The 20176-nt window shown below is 36.0% G+C and overlaps 1 protein-coding gene across 12 annotated transcripts in view; it reads left to right on the top strand.

The window, feature by feature from the left end:
• The window catches only part of LOC126365888 (negative elongation factor D), a 227673-nt gene that overhangs the window by 70451 nt on the left and 137046 nt on the right, over positions 1-20176 (top strand). For all 12 annotated transcript variants that reach the window (XM_050008594.1, XM_050008589.1, XM_050008591.1 and 9 more), the window contains 3 exons: positions 2771-2872; positions 10680-10758; positions 15728-15843. In XM_050008594.1, the coding sequence (XP_049864551.1) occupies positions 10705-10758; positions 15728-15843 (170 nt within the window). In that variant the 5' untranslated portion in view covers positions 2771-2872; positions 10680-10704. The remainder of the gene's footprint in view (positions 1-2770; positions 2873-10679; positions 10759-15727; positions 15844-20176) is intronic.

Here is a 20176-nt window from a genome sequence, read left to right as displayed (position 1 = left end):
AAACTCGTCATGGTGTCCAATTTGTTTCTATTTCTGGTGAAAAACTATCTGCTGATGCCGCAGCTGCTAAGGAGTTTTCTGTTAAGTTTTAAGAAATTGTAGAAGGCAATGAACTGTTACCCTGCCAAGTGTATAACATCAATGAGACAGGGCTGAACTTTAAAATGTTGCCAACAAAAATGCTCGCAGCTTCAGTATAATCCGTGGTAGGAACGAAACTTATAAAAGATAGAATAACAGTAATACCTTGTAGCAACGCAGATGGTACCCACAAGCTCCCCTTGTTCGTCATTGGCAAATCTAAGAAGCCAAGTACATTCAAAAATATAAACTTATCTTTCTTGCCGGTTTATTACCGCAATCAAAAATCTGCTTGGATGGACTGCAACCTTTTTAAATCCTGGTTTTTCGACGAGTTTGTGCCATTGGTCGAAAAAGACTTGAAGCAAAAAAAAAAAAAAATCTGCCTGTTCATGCTCTACTGCTGTTGGATGATGCACCATCACATTCATCTGAGGAAGATTTGGTGAAAGGGGACAGAAAAGCTCTCTTTCTGCCTCCTAATGTGACCTCACTCATCCAACCAATGGATCAGGGCATTATTGAAGGGTTAAAAAGGCAATATCGCAGAAAGTATATCAGCCCAATCTTGGAAAAATCTGAACGAGGTCATAACTTATTTGAGCCAATGAAATCCCCGAACACCAAAGATGCTATCTACAAAATCGCTGCAGCATGGGATGAACTGAAACCTAACACACTGCAGAAATCATGACGTAAGCTTTGACCATAAGTTATGGCTGAAAATGAGCATACCGAAGATGAGCAGAACAATGACGCACTGGAAATCATTAAAGATCTACAAACTCTGGAATCGAATGTCCCTGCCAATGAAGCTGAGGAGTGGAGCAACGAATGTGACAAAGACTGTGACACTTTTGAAGAGCTCAGTGACGACCAGATTGTTGCCGCTGTTAGCCAGGAAACTGTGAATGAGGACTCTTACGGTGAAGATGTATCCCCTACCCGGATTTCACACAACAATGCAGAAAACGCTTTTAACATCACCCTTCAATACATCGAGCAGAATCCAACTTCAACTCCAATGGACGTTTTGTGGATAAAAAAATGGAGGGACACTGCAGCTAAATCTACAATAACATGTGCTAAACAAAAATGTACTACTGACAGTTTGTCCAAGTAATTTGTTTTCGTTTTTACTGTGAAAACAATGCGTACAGTATAATCATTTCTTAGTTTATACATACAGTAGTTTATTTCTTTGTAAAAAATTTCATTTTTATACACAGTGCTATAAACATTATTTTAGTTTACAGTATATATACATTTATACGTTATTAAGCCAGTACTGTAATTTGTTTGTTGTTTTTCCTTTACATATTATAGTGTGTGTAGACATTTTTTTAGTTAATATATTGTTTAACACTGTGTGAAAAACATCTTTATATAACTGTAGATGTCTTTTAGTTCTTAAATCATTTAATGTTTTGTACTAAATGTCTTCTTACATTTTTTGCAATAAATATTAGATTTTTCGGATAATCCAACGTTTTTTTCGTTCCGACCATGGTCCCGGTCCCGAAGGTGACGGATTAGAGGGGTTCTACCGTGGATAGACAAATATGGGTGAAAAGGGAGAATATTATTGCTGTTCATTTCAGTCACAGCAATTAAAGCTGCACTGTTAGGTTCCTGCCTAACCAGACATTCGGAAGTCGCTAAATATTTATTTCACCTTTGTTCTGAGACCAGACTGAATGTAAATAACATCCATTATTGCAGGACATACTTGTATTACAGTCACAAGAAAGTGACAGTATGTTTTAACAATGCTAACACAAAAGGGGGGGGGGGGGGAGGATGTATCAGGATGCGAACTAGGGACTTTTTACTCCAGAAACCATGACTTTATTCATTACTAGTACTTAACCATGCAATGTTTAACTCCTGTCTTAGTTATTATATTATATATTAAAGGCCTGTATTGTTGTTGCATTATTAAATGACATTTTATGATTATGGTGATGTGTTTGTGATAAATTTACAATGCTCTTTTAACATTGAACCAAAATACAATAAACTACAAAACTAATGTGTTTGGTTCTTGATTTGTAAATTATTGATGATGACAATAACTCACTCCTAAGAGATTACTCTTATAAGAAGGAATTAACTGTCAGTAAATCATTACATGACATTTTATTATAGCAATAATTATAATAAATTGTACCGAGAATAACATGCTTTTGTAAGTCTCCAGTACGTGTGCACGAAATCCCAAGAGAAGCCAGTATCTAATTGTAACGAAAGTCAATATCTGATCATGCCATCATCGATATTGTGTGTGACGTCAAAATGACACCACGTTTGCAAAAATTGTTGTGAAACAAGTGTTACACTATGAAGAAGTACAAAAATACTATACAAAGCAAAGTGTCTACATCCTTCCTCAGTGGCAATCACTGGTACATATTTTGGTAGAGCATAATTTACAAAATTTTATGTTAAAAACTTCAACATTGTTCTAAAGCCATATAACAGTTTAAGCATGAAATAATTTTAGTTGGCATAGTCTTTATATGAACTCAGGTCTGCTTGTGGCAGTGTGTTCTATGTTTCTTTTAATAGGCATCTGCAGTTTGGCCCCTTGAAAGAATTTGATATTTTGTATGTAGACCACTTATTATCTTTGTTGGTGTTGATATGAGTGACAATATGTTGATGCAATGTATGTCCTTATTGTTAACAGTGATTGGTGATACAGTATGCACAGTACATCATGGTGCAATGGACATGACATCCTTCCATTACTGATTGTCTCTGTATTTTGAGAAGAGTGTATTTTTATTAGGTGAGTACAATTTTTTTAAAATCCATAACCTCTTTGCTCCAGTTAACATTTTTGGTTCTTATGCCGTCAGATAAGCTTTCTCAAAAAGTCTGCTTCTGGCAGATAATTGATAAAGTTTGGTCAGAATTCTTTGAATTGCATATGTATTATCAGGGTGTATACATCCCGGGACAACTGGGAAATCCTGGAAAAACCCAGGAATTTTCTCATCTGAGAGAAATCCGGTAAAAATGTAGAAAGGTTTTAAAATTCTGGGAGTTTTTCGTTGTTTTAGTTTTCATTTAATTTTTTTAAATTTTTTACTCTAACAAAGAATTTAGCCCACTACTCTAGAGTAATATGGCAGCAATGAAATGTAAATGAGAGAATAACACCAAAAGAAAAACCCAGTCGCAAAGAAAATACACCATTCGCAATATCAAAACAAAGTCAGCTGACAGCAAAATGTGTCAAGGGCTATGCAATACTTCATCTAACAACAGATTGCTTTCAGTGAGCACAATGTCACAACTGTTTACATTTATAACAGGTCTCAAGAAAATATAGCGAATGATGATTTAAGAAGTGTTACTTTCAAAGTAAATTTCCATTTACACATAATGAACTATGTTACATGTGAGAATGTGCCATGAATTTTGTAAATCATGGTAACGTTCGATTCTCATTCGAAACACTTCGAGGACCAGGCACTTAGAAAAATTTCAAGGCCGGAAGACGAGCCATTTATGGCATTATATAAAGTTTCCATGCTCATTTGTGTTTAGTTTATCTTAAAGTGTAACACATGCTAAAAAAGATCAATTCTAAATGTTAGCTTTCTATATTCATTTTAGTTCTTTCATTGATTACAAAGCATGCAATAACGATGGCAAAAAATATAATTATCATTCAAAAAACAGCGCGAAAAGAGTTCTTGAACAGTTTCTCCCGTAATTGGCTTTTCTATGGAATAGTTGAAGTGCTCAATGGAATATACATTCAGCCAGGTAATCCATGAAATTTTTGGTGCACAGTAGTGAAACTTGTAATTGTGCTTGTCACAAATAGTCAGCTGCTGCAATTCAAGCTGTTCTCCTAGGATCCTGCCTAACCAGATATTGGGGGGTGGGGAATCAAGTGTTGCTGCACATTAAAGATCTTTCCAAAACACGATGTTTTTTATTTCCTAATATGCCAGGAAGTTGTATGGGGTTGTACAAAACCATCACCTTTCAAAGAATTGATAAGTTTTAAAGCTCTGATCGAAAGTGTATTGTCACTCAGTTAAGAAAATAATACTTTTCACCAGGGATATAGTGTACTTTCACCAGGGGTCTATACCTTTCAATTTCACCTGGGAAAAAGTGTACTTTCGCCCAGGAAAAAGTGTGTTTATAACCTGCCTATCTGGTAAAATTCAGATAATTTTTTTTCCTGTACGCATATACACCATTATCATGTTTAAAACTTAATGTACCTCCCGGATGCAAAATTCCAAACATTTCTGATGGGTGATTTAAAAATAGGTCCAAAAGCTAGATTTAGTTTTTCCTGCTTTTAACGTGTCTGTTGGCAGTATTCCATCACTCTTCAACCAGTTCTTCTTTCCTCTCTGAGGAAGAAACTGACAGTTTTAGAAGCTCAGTGTAGGTTTTTCCTTAGTCTTAAATATGTTTATTGGCAGTATTTGGAGTTTTGCTTCTTGGTCAGTCATTCTGTTTCTTGGCAATTTCATAGTTTTCTCAAGTGAAATTTCCTTGGGACACAATTTACAAATTAATTTATCAGAACAGTCAGGAGAGATGAAAAACTTAGAATTATTTGTAGAATTACTAGTTGAATTTAAGGAATTATGTACTTTGCAAATAGTTGACCTATGTCTGTATTACTGTACGTTATTTAATAATAATAATAATAATAATAATAATAAATGCACATTGTTGATGAAGGTTACGTACGTCAGTGGACTGTAATAATGTCTGCAGTTATGTATGGAAAAGGGTTTCAACTCTCCTTTGTTTGTCAACAAAGCCATACACGCAATAGTATAAGCTGTTTCTTATGAAATTTTGATAATTGGCTGCTATTAAAAGGAACTGTGGGATGTAAGCAACAGAAAACATTGTTGTAACTTGTAGTATTGGCTACATCATGTTGGATATTCTTGGGAGACATAAGAAACTCTGAAATTCAGTTGCTACAGATGTATGCTACAGTAATTATCCCCTGGCACATCTGCATGATTACCTACCATTTCATATGTAAGTGATTGGGAGAGGGTGCATAGAATCACTTACCGACTATTTCTCTATTATTCCACAATGTAATAGCATGTGGGAAAAATGAACCGCTAAGTCTTTTCATGCAAGTCCTAATTTTATCGTGGTGTGCATTTATCCCTATGCATGTGTGTGTGTGGGGGGGGGGGGGGGGGGGAGGGAGGGGGGCAACAAAAATTTTGGCATTCGGAGAAGAAACAAAGTGATTTTGTGGGAAGACCTTGTCACCTGAGTACCAGCTCAAGTCATATCCGTGATTCTTTCTCCTTTATTTCATGATAATACAAAACAAGCTGCCCTTCTTCAAACTTTTTTGATGTCCTCCCCCAGTTGTATGTGGTAAGGATCTCACACTGCACATCAGTACTCCTGAAGAGACAGACAAGCATTGTGTGGATTTTTTTAAAGTGTTCTGCCAGTTCAGCAGTCCTTGCTTTGCCTTTCTTACAGCATCTTCTATGTGATGGTTCCAATTTAAGTTGTTTGTAATTCTAATCCCTCTGTATTTAGTTGAATGGACAATTTTTAAATTTGTGTGCTTTATCGTGTAACCGAAGTTTGGTGAAATTGTTTTAGTAATCATGTAGTGGATCTCACACTTTTTATTGTTCAGAATCATTTACCACTTTTCATTGTCTGCAGATATGTTATTTAAATCATTTTGTAATTGATTTTAATACAAAGTAAACAATTTCATCACCTACCGTTGGAGGGCTGCTCAGATTGTCTTCTGAATTGTTTATATTGATTAAGAATTGTAGAGGGCCTATAACAGTTTCTTGGGGGACCCTCTGTATAACTTGGGTTCATTAGACAACTTCCTGTCAGTTACTCTGAACTGTGACCTTTCTGATAGGAAATAACAAATCGAATTGCACACCTGAAACAATATTCCATAGGCATACAATTTGATTAGAAGCTGCTTGAGAAGAATGGTGCCAGAAACCTTCCAGAAATCTATAAATATGGAATAAACTTGAGATACTCTGCCAATTACACTAATTACTTTGTGCAAATGAGCAGCCAATTGTGTTTCACATGAGTGATATTTTTTGAATCTGTGCTGATTATGTGACAGTAGATTCCCCCCCCCCCCCCCCTCCCCCCAAGGTATTTCATAAAGTTGGAACTCAGTACAGTTCCAAAACCCTAACGCAAATTTATATCAATGATATGGGATTGTAATTCAAAAGGATTTTTTCTATTCTCTTTTTATAATGGTCTGAGCAAATTTCTAGTCCTCAGGTATGAATTGAGTGAGTGATTGTATGTTACTGCTAAAATAGGAGCTATTTCACCAGCATACTCTGAAAGAAATTTAATTTGTATACAGTCTGTACCAGAAGACTTTTCTTTATTAAATAACTCAAATTAACACTGCCACACCAACGGTATCTAGTCTTTTCAAAATTACTCAAGGATTGACAGTTCAATAGTAACATGTGGAGGGATGAAAAGAGAGGGAACCATGCTTTTATGGTGTTTTTGAAAGCATTATTGGCGCATATTTAATTGATTTATCTTCAGGAGTCATACATACTAAAAAAATACAAAGCTTCAAGACTTGATATTTACTTTAGTTTGCTGATAGTTTAGAAATTATAAACTAATGATGACATAAAGTGTAATTATATTAAAAGGTGTGAGATGAGTTACTGAGCAATTTCTTCCTCTTGAGCTTCCAAAATTTTAGACTCACTCAACAAACATGACTTATGTGTAACAAAATTACAGCAAACTGTGAAACCTAACAAGTAGACACATGAAATTATGTCAATGCTATGATGCTGGCGCAGCCATTTGTGAGAGCAGCTGTTACCTTCGCTAATGTTACTTTTAAAACAATTTAAGAAATTGACAACAGAAGGCAGCACGAGTCAAGAGGCAGGTGGTGAGACATCTGTACATTGTTCTCATAAGCAGTGGATCCGGTTTTTGAGCAATAGATGGCTTGCATGTTGAGAAGATCTTGGTCCAACCTGTACTTTGCTATACTTTTTAACACATAGTTGTGGTCTGAGCTATGCAAGGGCTTGGTCTACAAAATGTTGGTGTACCAGTATGTAACTGGCTTCACTATGTTCTGGAAGAATTTCACTATGTTTTCAGTTTAGTTTTAGCAAATTATTTACACAATATAAGGATAGTTTATGAAAATACATTTTCTGACTTTGCTAATTTTCAACATAGGGGATTTTAATTTTTGCTGTAGAAATTAGGTGAACACATTGTATGAATGAAATCTTAAGAATGACTCACAGTTTCACCTACTCCCAACCAGAACTCTGCTAGAGTTTTTGTAACATGAGGTGATTGCAGTAAAATGTGATGCCCAATGGTCTGATCCAGTATCAAGCACTTAAAAGTCACCTGCATGGTTTTGTTATGAGAAATGAGTTGATAGGGTTATAATTAACCTGTTATTAATTTTTCTGATCCACCTACTTACTTGTAATGTAGCAAAAAATAAGATTTATGCATGGTTATCACAGTGTGAAACATATCTCAAATAGGCACACCAGTATTGGGAAAGAGAACGAAGATACAAAGAAGCAGTATCTCAGTACTACTGCAATTATATTGTAAACAATTATATATATAAATTTTATGTGATTTAAACTGAATTCGTGAGAGGAATGTCATTCGGAGTTACTTGCTAATAATATCCTTCTTATTAAAATGTCAAAAGTTACAAAAATATAATTTTGTTATGTAACCTATTTGCTGCATACTCCAAACATACCACTGAATCTACCTATACTTCATTTCTGTGTGGTGGTTATGGAAACACACCGCTGATTCTCATCACAATGACAGATGCTTGAATTGTCGCTCACTGTCATCATTGTAGTCTTCAGTCTAAGGACTGGTGTGGTGCTGCTGTATCCTGTGTAAGCCTCTTCATTTCCGAGTAACTACTGCAACCTACATCCTTGTGAATCTGCTTAGTGTATTCATCTCTTGGCCTCCCTCTACGATTTTTACCCTCCACACTTCTCTCCAATACTAAAGTGGTGATCCCTTGATGCCTCAGAATGTGTCCTACCAACTGATCCCTTCTTCTATTCAGGTTATGCCACAAATTCCTCTTCTCCCCAATTCTGTTTAGTATGACCTCATTAGTTACATGATTACCCATCTAATCTTCAGCATTGTTCTGTTGCACCACATCTTAAAAGCTTCTATTCTCTTCTTGTCTAAACTGTTTATTGTCCATACATGGCTACATTCCATACAAATGTTCCCTGTTCCTGTCAATTGATCCCTAATGCTCTCTCCAAAACTCTCTACAACCTCTGGTTCTTTCAGTTTATCCAGGACCTATCTCCTTAAATTCCTACTTTTTTTGCAGTTTCTTCAGTTTTAATCTACAGTTCATAACCAATAACTTGTGTCAGAGCCCACATCTGCTCCGGAAATGTCTTACAATTTAGAACCTGGTTCCGAAATCTGTCTTAACGTTATATAATCAATCTGAAACCTTCCTGTGTCTCCAGGTATCTTCCATGTGTACAACCTTCTTTCAGGATTCTTAAACCAAGTGTTAGCAATGAGTAAGTTATTCTCTGTGCCCCATTCCATATTCACCTACTGTTTTTCCTTCCCTTCCTTTTCCTAATACCGAAGTCCAGTCCCCAATGGCTATTAAATTTTTTCCTCCCTTAAGTATCTGAATAATTTCTTTTATCTCCTCATAAATTTCTTCAATCTCTTCACCATCTGCAGAGCTAGTTGGCGTATAAATTTGTACTGTTGTGGTAGGTGTGGACTTAATGTCTATCTTGGCTACAGTGATGTGTTCACTATGCTGTTCATAGTAGCTTGTCTACATTTCTGTTTTTTTATTCGTATGAAACCTATTCCTGCATTGCCCCTTTTGATTTTGTAATTATAATCCTGTATTCATCTGGGTCCAGTAATGTGTGTCTTTGTCGAAAAATGTTCAGGCACTACAGAAAACATTCTAGGCAACTCAAGTTCCACCAGATTTGTTAACGATTGTAGTTTTTGTATTAGATGATAAAATTGGGGACTTCCTGACAATAACATGGCCTTTTGGCTGTCTGTTTCACAAATTTTACAAGCCCAAAAATATAACTGTAGTAGTTGGTGGCAAGTGTCCTGCTCCTCATGTTGTTCATTAAATTGTGTAAAATCTGTAAACAAAAGTTGTGTGGGTGACATTCTTGCTACAGTTGCTAGCTCTTGCACTGACTGTAGTATAACTGCCCATAGCTCCTGGTGACCCTTCACGGTTTGCGTTAGTAAAAATAAATAAATAAAAACTGTAATCTTTGCGTGGTTACAGAATTATTCACATTTGATTTGCACACATAACTGGTTCAGAGTTGCTATCGCTTTTGTTAAAGGACGAGCTACTCAAACAAACAACGGACTTTATTTGCAACAAGAGATATGTGAACAGGATGCTACTAGGAGCAATGCAAACTGTCTTCAGTCCTATTCCTAAGAAAAGTGCAGTCCAAGCTCTATCAGAATTCTGCATGTTACAAACAGAGCCCACCAGATTAGCGTTGTAGTGAATACAACAACACTCACAATGTGCACTCCACTTCTTGTGCAGCATACAGAGAAGAGTCGGACAGATCCTGCGCTGCAGTCTGGCATGAACCTCTGATGGGATCATATGTTGGAGTTTGGCATAATACCATCAGTGGTTCGTGTTTGAGGATCAGCACCATCTGACTACATGGTTGATAATAATTTTGCATCAGCTGTTAGGTTTCAATGGTACTGTTAGGTTTGCATGGTAATGCCAGGTGCTGCCACTGTACTCTCAAATGTATCTTCTCACACAGAACCACATGGCCACCCTCTCCCCTTGCAAAAGAATCTTATACTTCATGTTGGTGGTAGTTAGAATTTAATTTTTTTTGTATTGTTTTTTATTTATTCTTCCCAAAATATTAAATGTTTAACAATCTTTTCTTTGTGTCTGTCTCTGATTCAATGCTTCTTCTATGTGGTAAGTCGCAATTTGTTCTTTTAATAACCTTTTTCTTATTCCATCCTGGACTTCAGATTATTCTTACCTTTGATACCCGACTTCTTCCTTCTGTAACAACTTTTTCTCCATCTTCGCTGCCTTTCCTCCTCAAAACACACAGTTCCCTCATAGCCTCCACTTTGAGTTGGCTAGCACCTCTGCCTCATCTGCTTCAATTAATTGCTCTTGACTCTCTGAAGAAGGAACCAGTTGTTCTGAAAGCTAGGATTTCTGTGATCCTACTTTTCAAGTTTTCTTACAGGGGGTGCTGTGAGGTATAACAGCCAGAGGTAAGTAATGCATAGCTTTTCTCCCTCTTTCTAATTTTAATTTCTGTCATAGATTTAATATGAAGTACTGAAATGTTATTGTGTACTGTGTGAGTCCCATCTATTAATCGTGCACATGTTAATATGTGGAGGAAAATCCAGGTGTATCAAAAGAAGTGTGGCCTAATGACTTGAATATTTTAATGTGTAGTTTACATGGTTCATATTCTTCTTTCAGTAATTTTGTCATTAATGTGTTCCAAATTTTTCAGGTCGTTTTACATTAACAAACACACAATGGAGCAGAGATTTGAGGAACACAAGGAGTGGGAAGGTGAACCAGATGGAGAGGTAATATACTGAACATTCAGTTGACATTAAGTCACATTTTCTTATGCAGAGATAGAGCTATGCTGATAAATGTGTAGAGCACAGGTTACATCAACAAAAAGGGTTGTGAAAGTAGAGCAGAATGCGTGCGTGCGAGCGCGCGCAAGCATGTGCGCACATGCGTGCATGTGTTGTCTAATTCGGAAGAAGGCCTTTTATCCAAAAGCTAATTTGTTTAACAATCTTTTTGTTGTGTCATGGTGAGTTGCAATCTATCATTTTCATAATTTTTGTAATATTGTTATTATTTGCATAACATGTCATTTTTAAGTTCAATATTTAATAATGATTGTGGTGTTGTTCACGCTGCTAAATACTGCATTTTCGGGCTTCAACAAAGTTATTATGTGGCAGGTGTCATTAGAGCACAGTTAATAAAGTCATTTCATGTAATAATGAATAAACTAGGCACTCATCTTTTCGTGTTTCCCACACTGGTCTCGTATAATCATGGCTCAATCGTCGAAAATCTAGGTGGTTATGATTCCAAGCTCGGATGCAAAGAGGCGTAGGTTTTATTCTGCTATATTCAGAAGTTTTATAGATGTTTTTCACAAACCATTCTTGAAGATTAAACCTTTGAAAGTTAGTACAATGATGATAAAAAAAACACAGCACTCTGAATTTAAGTTACACTTCCTTTTTTATTGCTTTGGTTGCAGTATCACGTAACACACAAAACATCACTTCACAACGCAAAACATACTTGAAAACATCTTCCTCACTGTTAAAGTTCACATTTTATAAGCTGACTACAATATGCGTCTTTCCAACATGATGTCCAAGACTTGACTTTTTCAAGATCCGACTCTCTAACAATTAACAATAATCTCTTACGCACCCAAAAATCAGAGTTACAAGTACGTCAAAGGTCATAGTGACAAAAGAAAGAATACACATAAGAATAATATCATTGCAATACAAACATATCGATGTATCTAAGTACATTAATGAAATCAAATATGAATGTTATCTCAGAAATATGTCAACTACTTTACAGAAACACAGTAGAATATTGCTGGTATCGAGAGGTTCAGGTGAGGTGCCGTAATGGTTACGTAATTCAAGTACAATTACAAAGTGTACATGTAAATGTGGTTATATGTATTATGCCATTAGCAGATGATACACAAAGTCAAAACAAAGAGAAAATGCAGAGGTGTGTCCCAGTGACATTGTCAGTCCTTCTATTTACATTCTACCAGACCTTTCCAAACCAGCTGATTATAAATTGCATTACAGAACACAATACTGCCCAAATTCTTTATCAAATGAACTGCAAAGCACAAATAAATGGAAAATCCTGGGATTCTGCATGAATTAAGTAAAGAGAAAATGATGAAGCATGTTACAGTTCATTGTCACATTACAGAAAATAGTATCAAGTAACTACATTCATACCTTCTGACAAATTAGTTATGATACATATTTTGTTTGGTAAAGGATTAGAGCACTGATACATGCCTTGACTATTTCATTTTCACTTCTTTTGTGATGTGCTAATAGCATTTGCGAGATCTTATGTTCCTGTACATGTGAAATTGCTATGCTGAAATTGACCAACAGTGATAAAAAAAAGTGTATTATGCAGCATCAGTGGAACTATGACTTCTTGTAATATTTGTCGTTCTAAGTGCGGTGAAGTGAGTGGTTACTGTGAGTTATTATTGCTATTGTTATTATTATTATTTATTCAGAAAAATGAGTGTAGAGGTTACATTTAAGTGATTCTTATTTTATGTCAGTTCTGTGACTCATTAGCCCATCACATTTGTTTCTTTTATAAGCATGGGGCCCTTGGAGAAGGAGGTGGGGCTTGTCTCTACAGAAAGTGTGCTATGAGCTGATACGAATTTTCAGCTCCCAGTGTCTTCCACAAAAGAGCCACCTTATTTGAATTACCCAGTCCCCTGCACTATACTCTGTGACATCATCACACATTTCCACTTTAAAGATCACACAAAAATATACAAGGAACATTTTAGCAGTGATGTGCAATGTGAGTTTAAATGTACAGATCAAACAAAATAAATGTTTTTGTATTGGTGGGTAAACTATTTAGGTAATCATCATTTCACCACTGATCTCCAATAGCCATTAGTATGTACTGGTAGTAGTGTGTAAGTATATCAGTCCAGATATTCGCTAAAGTTTTGCAATGCATCAAAAAGACAACTTAAGTCTGTTGTACATATTGTGTTTGCCATCAACACTGCTCTTCTGTAAATAATATTACCGTTTTACCTGTAGTAAATGAAGTTTTAAATGAAGTTTTGCCCCACACTTTCAAGCATGGTGTTTACCCACTTAATATTCACCCAAGAGAACTGAGTTTTCCCTGCTGTAGGTGGTGGTAGGGGAATTAAATGTGCTTCATGGAGAAATGATTTTGGCATAACTGCGGGAACTCACAGGTCAATAGTTAGGGTTACTGTTTTTGATATGTTCAGTGAACATTGTTTTCCATTTATCAATTAATGTTCAATGTTATTAAAAGAGTTCGATAACTTTTGGGTGAGACACCACATACACTGCTTGTTTCTTTTATATGCCCCTCAACACTGTCTGTTACTCATAGTAAATGACTGTTGAATTAAACTGTTCACATTTTGCCTGCTACAACACAGGACCTTGTTTCTTGATATAATTTAACCACACACTTATGTGATTAATGAAAGGGGACACAGTCCAGTATTTTTTTTGATTCAGTTTGAGACAAAAATAACTGTATTGTCAGCAAATAAATTTTTGCGTGTATTTATCAGAATATTTCATTACTTTGCAAGTCTACTTTTTAGTCCTCCATTACACCACATAATACAACAAGGTTTTAACATCAGTAATGGAAAAAAATCAGGTGGCTGTCCACCAAGAAAAGTAAAATGCAGCTAATATATTTATACATTAATGTCAAAGCTTATTTCAATAAAGATTTATGGAAATTGATACAAACACAATAAAATTACTTGAAATAGATCAAAGTATTATAAATAATGTAATTACTTATCTCATGTAAAATGTGTTTACTTAATAGGTACACAAGCTATATGGCAATATCAACTCACAGATTCATATTACATTTTTAGACATTTTCAATTTTAGCTTATAGGTGTCACAGGTGTATACTTTTATATCCTCAGTACCTCTAAATGTCAGATACACCATAAACTGACATGGTTAATATAAAACAGTGGAAAATCCAGCTTGGAATGTAACAATATAATGAAAAGGACAGCTGCCTCTCACTATATTGTGGAGATGCTGAGTCGCAGAAAGGCACAACAAAAAGACTGTCACACAATTAGCTTTCGGGCAACAAGGCCTTTGCCAAAATTAGACAACATACATACACGATTGTTTATTTTATTATATTGATTTTTTGTGTATTTAATTATTTAATATAAATAAGTTTGTTGTTTTTTTGTCTTAGTATATTTTATAGAATTGATTTTTAAAATTGTAGTATATTTGGTTAATGTAAATGTTTTATGAAATATTATTTTAAATCTTTTAAAGTAGATTTTTATTTATTGTACCTTTTGTATCAGGGTTTATCAAAATTTTAGTATTTATATTACTTGTCTCGATTTGGGTTGATTTATAAAATCCACACACTCATGCAAACACAACTCGCAGTTTTTACAAAGGCCTTTTTGAGTGAAAGCTAATTGTGTGTCAATCTTTGTTGTGCCTTTCTGCTATATGGTGAGAAGCAACCATCCTTTTCATTATATGGTTAATACGAAACTACACTGCTCTCCTCTCACAACAAAAGTTATGTCTGCCTCAAAGTACATGTCACTGGGTGAGATGATAGGACACTTGGCTTGCAATTTGAGTTGAGAGGTGTTAAATCTCTACCCAGCCACTGTTGTTTAGATTTTTCATGCTTTCCCAGAATCAATCAAAAGTATGAAAAATGTGTTCCTTAGCAGATATATCAGAGACAAAGAAGAGCTACTCAAAAGATGTGAGTTATGTAATGTATCCATCAAAAGAATGTGAGTGTAGAAAATGATCGAACTTTAATCCTCCAAAAGCTAATTATGTGGACAGTGACCACAGTAGGCACTCATTGAAGAACATGAATAATTAAAATGTCAGTGTTAAATATAGTATTACAACTCCTACTTTCCCAAAGACAGCTCATTTACTGCAATTTCTAATACCTTTTAGTGTCAGGAGCAGAGTTGTCAATTGGGAACGGAAAAGCTTGGTGACGGCGAACAATAACAATGTTAGGTATGATGCAACAAATCGTATGCATTGCCTAGGAACAGTAATCAGACTTTGTAATAAAGTTGCAAGGTTCAACTTGTAAAAAAAAAAAAAGAAACAAATGCACAAATGATTGCATGCAGTTGACACATCACCAAACTGTTCGCTTCTCAGTGTAATTAAATAGCTGAAACATAAAAGAATTCATTATCTATAATGAGTAATGGATATTAATAACTTTAGCTGTATAGAAAAAATTGTTTGAACTTAAATAATTTGATTATAATATCAGATTACTTTGAACAAGAAAATGACTTCCTTACAAGAAGGCAAATGGAACAAATCTTAATACACCAGATTACATAGAGCAAGAAAAATTCCTGCCTTACATGAACGCAGACGAAAGACAAAAAGGTACTAAGGAGACTTCACTCCTTGCGTTGCTTAGAAAAATATGAAACAAAAAAATACAGGAAGCAACATTAACAACGCAGATTACTATTCAATCTCTGACGTAGCATGGCACATTAATTTATTGCAGTTAGTGTGATGATATTGTGTCATCAACCCTTCACTGTTGTCTTAATCTATTGTTTGCAACCATTAACGTTTTATTGAGTACAAACGCTCCAAATTTGGTAGTAAGAGAGAGATTGAGGGGGAAAAAGGTAAGATGATGAGGTATTTGTGTAATTCTTTCTTTGTGTTTCAGGGTGATATTGGGGAAGAGATGATGGAGAACCCACAAGAGGTGTTGAAAGAATGTCTTGAAAAATTCAGAACTAAAGACTACATAATGGAACCAGGAATATTCACTCAGCTGAAAAGGTAACTCTTTCGACTTAAAAACTGTAGGACTGAAATTGCTTATTTTAAAATGCTGCATATCCATGCAGTTGTAATATATTATTTCAAAAGCACATTTATTTACATAATGTGGCGTTAAAATGATAATTGTTTGAAGAAAAGGAAGTGCTACTGTATTTACCCGAGTGTAAGATGGCCCTGAATATAAGGCGAGCCCCTCCTTCCCACAGATTTTTGAATGCCGTTTATTGATTTTCTACATTTTGATAATACAAATAGAAATAAAATAAAAAAGAAATGGTTTACATTAATGTAAATCTTCACTCTTGTTTTTCTTAACTTCTCAGCTGGTCATCTGAGGCATCACTGTTTTTGTCAAAGTTTAGATCCAGGCCAATGATGGTGGTGCTTCTCTACTGCAAATAGGTTGGCGAGTCAATTCACCCTAGCCATTCGGATGGTAGTTTCATGTGAGCAATGAGAGGCAAAAAAAAAAGGTCACTGAATTTTTAGAGCCGAAATTGAAACCATTCTCTCTTCGCTGTTTGACTGCTACCCCCCCCCCCCCCCCCCCCCCCCCCATATATCAGGAATTATAAGGTTGTGGTTAGGTTGGGATCAAATAGCACAGCTTATATTACTGCAAATGAAATTTTTTGTCTTAGTTGTCACTAGTACTTGGCTCTTTCTTCCGAATGTACTGCAATTTCAGGGGTTGTGCTTATATTTGTACCGGGCAAGACAGCTGTTTTTTCTGAATACATAGTGGGTTTCGAATCTATATTGATGTGAGAATGTGACATTTCTTTACCTCTTGCTTCCAAACGTGTTTTTTGCCCACTACTCTCTCATTGGCTATGTAGAACCAGCAGTTGACGCTCCCCTTTTTGTTCCCACCATACCTCATGGTGTTGACAACATTGCTGCACAGAACACCTAAGTGAGCCAGTGGCCCCTATCTAGACTTTTACCACTCTTACTTTTTTGGTATTCATCCAATATTATAGTACGTTAAATTCTCACCATACCTGAACTTGGACACACTGTAGTTTTTTAATTTGGTAGATGTTCATAGAAGCCAATATACGTGGTATACATTTCCATGGTTGGAATCAAGATGAAATTTGGTGCCGACTCATCATTCCCCTTCTCCCCACCTTTGCCCTAGCACTCAGCCAAGCTAGGGTTATTGTTCCCCCTCCAACCATTCTGAATTCTCTGAAATAAATCTGCATGTGACCACAGTTGCCAAAGCTCCATCTGTAAATGTAACTTGTTACATAATGCAAAAATATTGACATTAGCAGCACAGTAGTTTAATTTGCAAATGTAAGACAACCCTGTATTTTTCAAATGATCAATTTGGTGAAAAAACCTTGTCTTATAATCGCTATTTTCTTTTTATACTGTCAAGGCATCATAAACATTTCAAATTCAGACATTGAAATATTTGTTTGTAAGTAATACAGAGTATATATGCCCCGGGAAAAACCCAGGAATTTTCTAGAATTCCTGCAATTTTCCATGGTTTTAGTCTTTGGTTAAGTTTTTGTAATTTTGATTGGTAAGAACTGATAAACAGCAAAATGTGTCGAAGGCTGTAGGATGAAGACTATGGAATACTTCCTAACAGCAAACTGCTTCCGATGAGCACGACGCCACAAATGTTTATACATTAAGTTCGTTTTGAGCAGTTGCCAATGGGCTCATGCGCATGCACAGGTGTGTTGTGTATGAGCAATGTCTTCTCCCAGTTATGGCTATTTGAAGTGTGGCTGCAGCAGTAGGAAGAAGCACTCATGCTACACCGAAAAGTATTTCTGACGCGCTCAAGCTGACAGATTCACGCACATGCAGAGCACTCTGGGAGTGGGAAGGGGGATAGTGACCCATTTACGTTTGGTGATTTTGCTGTTTCTTGATGTCCTATTTTCTCTTCATTTACAGTTGACTTGGCAAATGAAAACAAAATGGATTTCTGTCACTGGGAGCTATCAAGTGAACTCAAATATGTGCACATAATTGCAGGAAGCTGTTATTAGTTTCAGTTTTTTGATTTTATTTTATTTCCATGTTTTTGGCAGTTGAGCATTAATCACCTTGCACAACAGTGAAGTTATTTTTGTCAGTTTGCTAAATAAATGTGGCTTTTATGAATCTTTTCCGCAGATGCAGTCAATTACTAGTTTCAAATGTTCACTGAATTTCAAGTGCAGATTTTCATCTTCTGGCACATATGGCTTTATGCCGTAATAAAGAATCAAACATGAGACAATACATTACTGGTACTGCAAGAAAATTTGCATCCCAGAAAGCACACTGAAAAGCTTAATAGCAGGTTCGGGCCTACTTCATTGTTAATCTGGAATACAGGGTTTATACACCCCAAGAAATCCAGGAAAAACCTGGGAATTTTTTTATCTGGGAGAAAACTGGGAGAATCCCAGGAATTTTTCATTGTTTTATTTTTCAGTTCAAATTTTGTTGTTTTGACTGATAACAAATGACACTCCGACAAAGAATATTACTGTATCCCAATACTGTAGAATAATAATACTGGACCAATAAAACGTAAATGAGAGAGGGAGAGGGAGAGAGAGAGAGAGAGAGAGAGAGAGAGAGAGAGAGAGAGAGAGAGAGAAATGTTCAGTTGCAAGGGAAATGCACCATTTACAATGACAAAACTCCATGAACAGACAAGTGTCTGTCAACATCAAAATGTGTCAGAGGCCTTAGGATGAAGATTACGTAATACATTGTAACAACAAACACCTTCTGATGAGTGTGACGTCACAAATGTTTACCTTAGGTTCGTTTGAGCAGTTGCCAGCGGGCTTATGCGCCTGCACAGTTGGGCCTCATACGAGCAGTACCTTCTACTGTTTCTGGCTACATGAAGTGTGAATGTTGACTGTATCAACAAGCAGCCAAATGCTAACTGCAAAAATTTTCTGGTGTACCCAAGTTGCCAGATTCGCACATATGCAGAGCAGTCTTAGTTATTGTGTGGAAGGGGGTAGCTGCCACATGACCCTTGTTTATGTTTAGTGATTTTACTGTTCCCTCTTTCTTTTCAATTCCAATGTCAGAAGAAAATAAAATACATTTATGTGGCTGGGAAATATCAAGGGAATTAAAATACATTCACATAATTACGGAACGCTAAAATACGTTATTAGTTTGTTTTCTAATTTTATTTTATTTCCACGTTTTTAGCAGTCAAGCATTAATCACTTTGCAGACCAGTGAAGTTATTTTTGTTGGCATGCTAAAGAAATTTGGCTTTTACTTATCTTTTCCACTGAGGCATTCCACAGTATTGGCCAGTTCCAAATGTTTGCTGAATTTCAAGTTCACATTTTCATCTTCTGGCATATGGCGTTATGCTATAATAAAGAACCAAACATCAGATAGGACAGTACAGGTGCTCCAAGAAAATTAACAATCCCGAAAGCCACACTGAAAAGCTTAATGTTCAGTTGGGGCCTACTTCATTGTGAATCTGGACATACGAGTGTGCACTTCAAGCTGAATTATGACTTTTAGTATGGTTTACAAAATTCCAATTCTCTTGGAGTATCCTCTGACTTTCTGTTTCTGAAATGAAATGATTGTATGGCATTGTTGGCCAGGAGGTCCCATGCGGGAAAGTTCGGCCGCCGTATTGCAAGTCCTTTTTAGTTGACACCACTTCGGCGACTTGCGAGTCAATGATGATGAAGAAAACACAACACCCAGTCATCACAAGGCAGAGAAAATCCCTGACCCCACCGGGAATCGAACCCGGACCCCGTGTGCGGGAAGCGAGAATGCTACCGCTAGACAATGAGCTTACATAATGTAAGACATCTTAAGGCTTTAATAGGTACAAATGGGGTTTCTACGCCAGCACAGTAACATCTATTTTCTGGCACACTCTGGCAGCTGCTGAAACGAACCTATTTCTAACAGGTCTCAGGAAAATATTCCAAATGGTTGTTTTAAAAGCTTCACTTGCAAAGTAAATTTCCTTTTTATACAAGATGAATTATGCTATGTGTTAGAATATGCAATGATTTTCTTAAATCACCGAGCATCTGACTCTCTTTTAAAACTTAACACTTTGAGTACCAGACACTTAGAAGAATTTCGGGCCCAAAAGACCAGACATTTATGTCATTATTTTAAATTTTACTCCAACATATGTGTGATGTATCTTAAAAATGTAAGAAACACAAAAAAAGAAGACCAATATTACGTGTAAAAGTGTAACTTCTCTTGCAGCTGATTAGTCTTTGAGACCAATATTTTATGTGAAAACTTAGCTTCTTTTGTAGCTACACTGTTTATGTTAATTTAAATGTGTGTTCGCACT

The sequence above is a fragment of the Schistocerca gregaria genome, chromosome 4 (genome assembly GCF_023897955.1).
Source record: "Schistocerca gregaria isolate iqSchGreg1 chromosome 4, iqSchGreg1.2, whole genome shotgun sequence".
NCBI classification, from domain to species: domain Eukaryota; kingdom Metazoa; phylum Arthropoda; class Insecta; order Orthoptera; family Acrididae; genus Schistocerca; species Schistocerca gregaria.
The sequence above is the reverse complement of the archived record's forward strand: the minus strand, read 5'-3'. Positions and strand labels throughout refer to the sequence as shown.